Here is a 3,353-nt window from a genome sequence, read left to right on the forward strand (position 1 = left end):
TCTTAACATCGGGTCTGACATCTCAACTAATCCTGCACAACCATATTTAAACATCCTGCAGGAAACTGATATCACATGTCAAGACAACACTCGTGACAACTTGTGGTAACTCTAGGTTTTACCAAAATTGATGCCAACACATAGAACCAACAAACTCCCCCTTTGGCAAATTTTGGCTAAAATATACATCAGATCATACGTTTCACAAGAAAAATAATCACAGTATCAGTTCAGCAGCAGAAGTAAACATACACACATTACTAGCAAAAAATAGCAACTAGTAAACACACATGCGCTTGTGCGCAGAACACACCACCTCCCCCTTCAGCTAGCACCAGTCTGATTTACACAAACAGAACACGTCCCCATCTAACAACATCTCCAACAACATCTGTAACATACAGGACACTTCCCCATCTAACATCACCTCCAACATCATTTGTAACATATAGGACCCTTCCCCATCTAACATCATCTCCAACATCATTTGTAACATACAGATCATCTCCAACATCATCTGTAACATCATCTATAACATTGCATATTTACTATAGTATAACATCATATAGCTACTACTTCTCCCCCTTTTTAGCCAAAAGAGACCAAAGAGACAAAATAAATGTCTATTCAGTCAAACAATCAGAATGTCAAAGGTTAAGTGTTACAGATCCAAGTACATACACAACTTTAAACAAGCTGAGAAAAAAAACCAACAAACCAAAAAATCCAGAAAAAGAAACATCAAAGCAGCAGAAAATAGCTGCCGAAAACCAGAACATCCATCACAACAAAGAGAAAAAAACATCATCAGAAGAATGGGGGCCAACTTCAAAAGATCTAATCAGAGGAGCTTGAGCTTGCAGCTTCATCAGCATCAAAAACATAGTTGCCACTTGTCTCATCTTTAGTTGCAGACCTCTCACTAGAGGTTTGGGCTTCATCTTTCTTAGCTTGTTCAGTATTCTCACCTTCAGCTTGCTCCAAGCTTGCAATCAAGGCTTCCAACGATTCTTTCCTAGCTATTGCTACCCTTATTCCCGCACCCATCTCTTTACACATTTCCTTCAGTTCGGCAATAAGTCCACCTTTTGAGGTTGGCTTTTTCACAGTAGATGTCATGACAATGTCTTCGAGATGACTCCCTTCAAACAGTTTATAGTGTACTGATAGAGCAGGTTTTCTTCTACTTGGTAGGTCATTGGTACTTAGAATCCCAGGGTGTTGGCTCAGGATAATCCCACAAATCATTGAGGGAAAGGCTATAGGCAGCTTTACTGCATTAGTAGAAGCATGCTGACAATTTGTTCAAACATAAATCTACCATAATCAAATTTTAGCTTGGTTCCAACAGCAAAGATAATTCTTCCAAGGGTATTTCAAATTGTGGAAATGTGGTTGGTAGGCACCCAATTTGCAGATCCTATTTTATGCAATATGGCATACTTAACAGTCAACTTCCCAGCAGGAAGATGCTTTTTACTAGGCCACTCCTTCACCTGTCTTGTTGTAATTTCTCTACAGACCTTATTGTCTGTGGCTTCCAATTGACATGCACCTTCTATACCTCTTCCCAGAAACTTGTTAATGACAGTGGGAGAAAATGTGATACACTTCCCTCTCACAAAAACTTTACAAAATTCCTTGTTGTTTTTATCAACAATATCTTCAGGAATGTTGACAATGAATTCCTTAACCAATCCCTCATAGCACTAAGATAACCTATCCACAGTCTTCATTAACCCATCATTCTTAATTAGGTTCATGACCTGTTTGACCTCAACAGCATCCTTTCCTAACTCTCTCTCTACATCCACCCTTCTTTGGATCACAAACTTCCATTTGGCAGCTCCATCTTCAAGATGGAAAGAGATATTGTCCAAATGCACAGTAACAACTTTCACAGGGGACTTCTTCACAGTTGTCCTCTTCACAAGGGAGATGTCAGGGACATCTTCCTCAACATCTTCATCAGACTCAGAAACTTCTCTCACCTTCCTATTCTTCACATCAATTTTGCTCCAAGATTTGGAGGGACCTACACCAGCAGTCTTCTTAGCTGTTTTAGCTGACATCATTTTAGCCACAAATCTACCTTTTCTAGTCTTCATACGCTTAGCCACACTAGGCTTTAAGTGGTGAAGTAAGCTATCATCTTGATCATCAGACCTATCATCCTCTAGGTCAATCACATTGTTTGTAGAATCATGCTTCTCAGACTGTGAAGCATTGGCAGTAGTAGATGCCACATGCTGTGAAGCATTACCAATGACACGATCAGTGTGGTGCATATCTTCCTTAGAACTAGTGGCATGAGTAGAGCTATAAGGGATACTAGAGTTGTTACCTTGAGTGGGGCATGCAGAAGCAGATGCATCCATAGGATGGTTTGAGTCAGGGGCTTTTCCTGGAATAGGACAGAGGGACCACATCCAAAATTTCATCATCGAGAAAGTCCATGGAAGGAGTGCTATCCTTGTGAGTAAGCTTAGTAGTTTTTGAACGAGATGGAGTTTGATGTTGTGACATCTTGTTGTTTTTGTGGAGAGATTCCAGTTGCCCTAGCAGAGGAGTTTGAGGAAGAAGCAGGAAGTTGGAAATATTTGAGTAGGTAGTGAGGTTGCGTGTGAAAAGGTAATAGATGGTATTTCCAAGAATAGGTCATGATTTACCATAAAGGGGGCGCTTTATTTTAAGTAAGCAGACAATAATTTGATTACATTTTCCACTCCATATTAATTGCTACAAATTTTCATAAATACAAATCCCTAATTTCCCACTCAATATGTTTTGTCCTGTTGTGATGAATAGGATTCTTGGAAATGTTTATAGCATTTAGGTTGTCACAGTACTATGTCATGACACCTTAAGTGACATTGTATTCAGTCAGCATCTGTTTCATCCACACCAGTTGAGAACAACTACTTCCAGCTGCTATGTATTCAGCTTCAACAGTGGACAGAGACACACAATTTTGTTTCTTACTAAACCATGATATTAAGTTGTTCCCCCAAGAAGAAGTATCCTCCTGATGTGCTTTTCCTATCATCAGCACTTCCAGCCCAATCAGCATCACAGTATCCAGTCAACACAAATCCAGATCCATAAGTGTATAGCATCCCATAGTCACTAGTGTCATTGACATATTTCAGGATCCTTTTCACTTGGTTTATGTGACTCACCTTTGGTTCAGCTTGATATCTAGCACATACACCTATAGCAAAAGCAATGTCAGGTCTGCTTGCTGTGAGATATAGCAGACTCCTATCATGCTTCTCTAGAGACTTTGATCTATACTGACACCATTTTCATCTTTAGACACTTTCAGATGAGTAGGAGCAAATGTCCTTTTGTGG

At 39.7% G+C, this 3,353-nt stretch overlaps 1 protein-coding gene across 1 annotated transcript; it reads right to left on the reverse strand.

Annotated features, from left to right (window-relative positions):
- Window positions 1–1,376: 1,376 nt before the first annotated feature.
- LOC127104678 (uncharacterized) lies at window positions 1,377–2,441 on the reverse strand. Its single transcript, XM_051041849.1, has 3 exons — window positions 2,218–2,441; window positions 1,887–2,166; window positions 1,377–1,709 (listed from the first exon to the last, which is right to left on the reverse strand). The coding sequence occupies exons 1-3, from the start codon at window positions 2,439–2,441 to the stop codon at window positions 1,377–1,379; spliced, it is 837 nt and encodes a 278-aa protein (XP_050897806.1).
- Between the last annotated feature and the right edge of the window lie 912 nt (window positions 2,442–3,353).

The sequence above is a fragment of the Lathyrus oleraceus genome, chromosome 7 (genome assembly GCF_024323335.1).
Source record: "Lathyrus oleraceus cultivar Zhongwan6 chromosome 7, CAAS_Psat_ZW6_1.0, whole genome shotgun sequence".
Classification (NCBI taxonomy): Eukaryota; Viridiplantae; Streptophyta; class Magnoliopsida; order Fabales; family Fabaceae; genus Lathyrus; species Lathyrus oleraceus.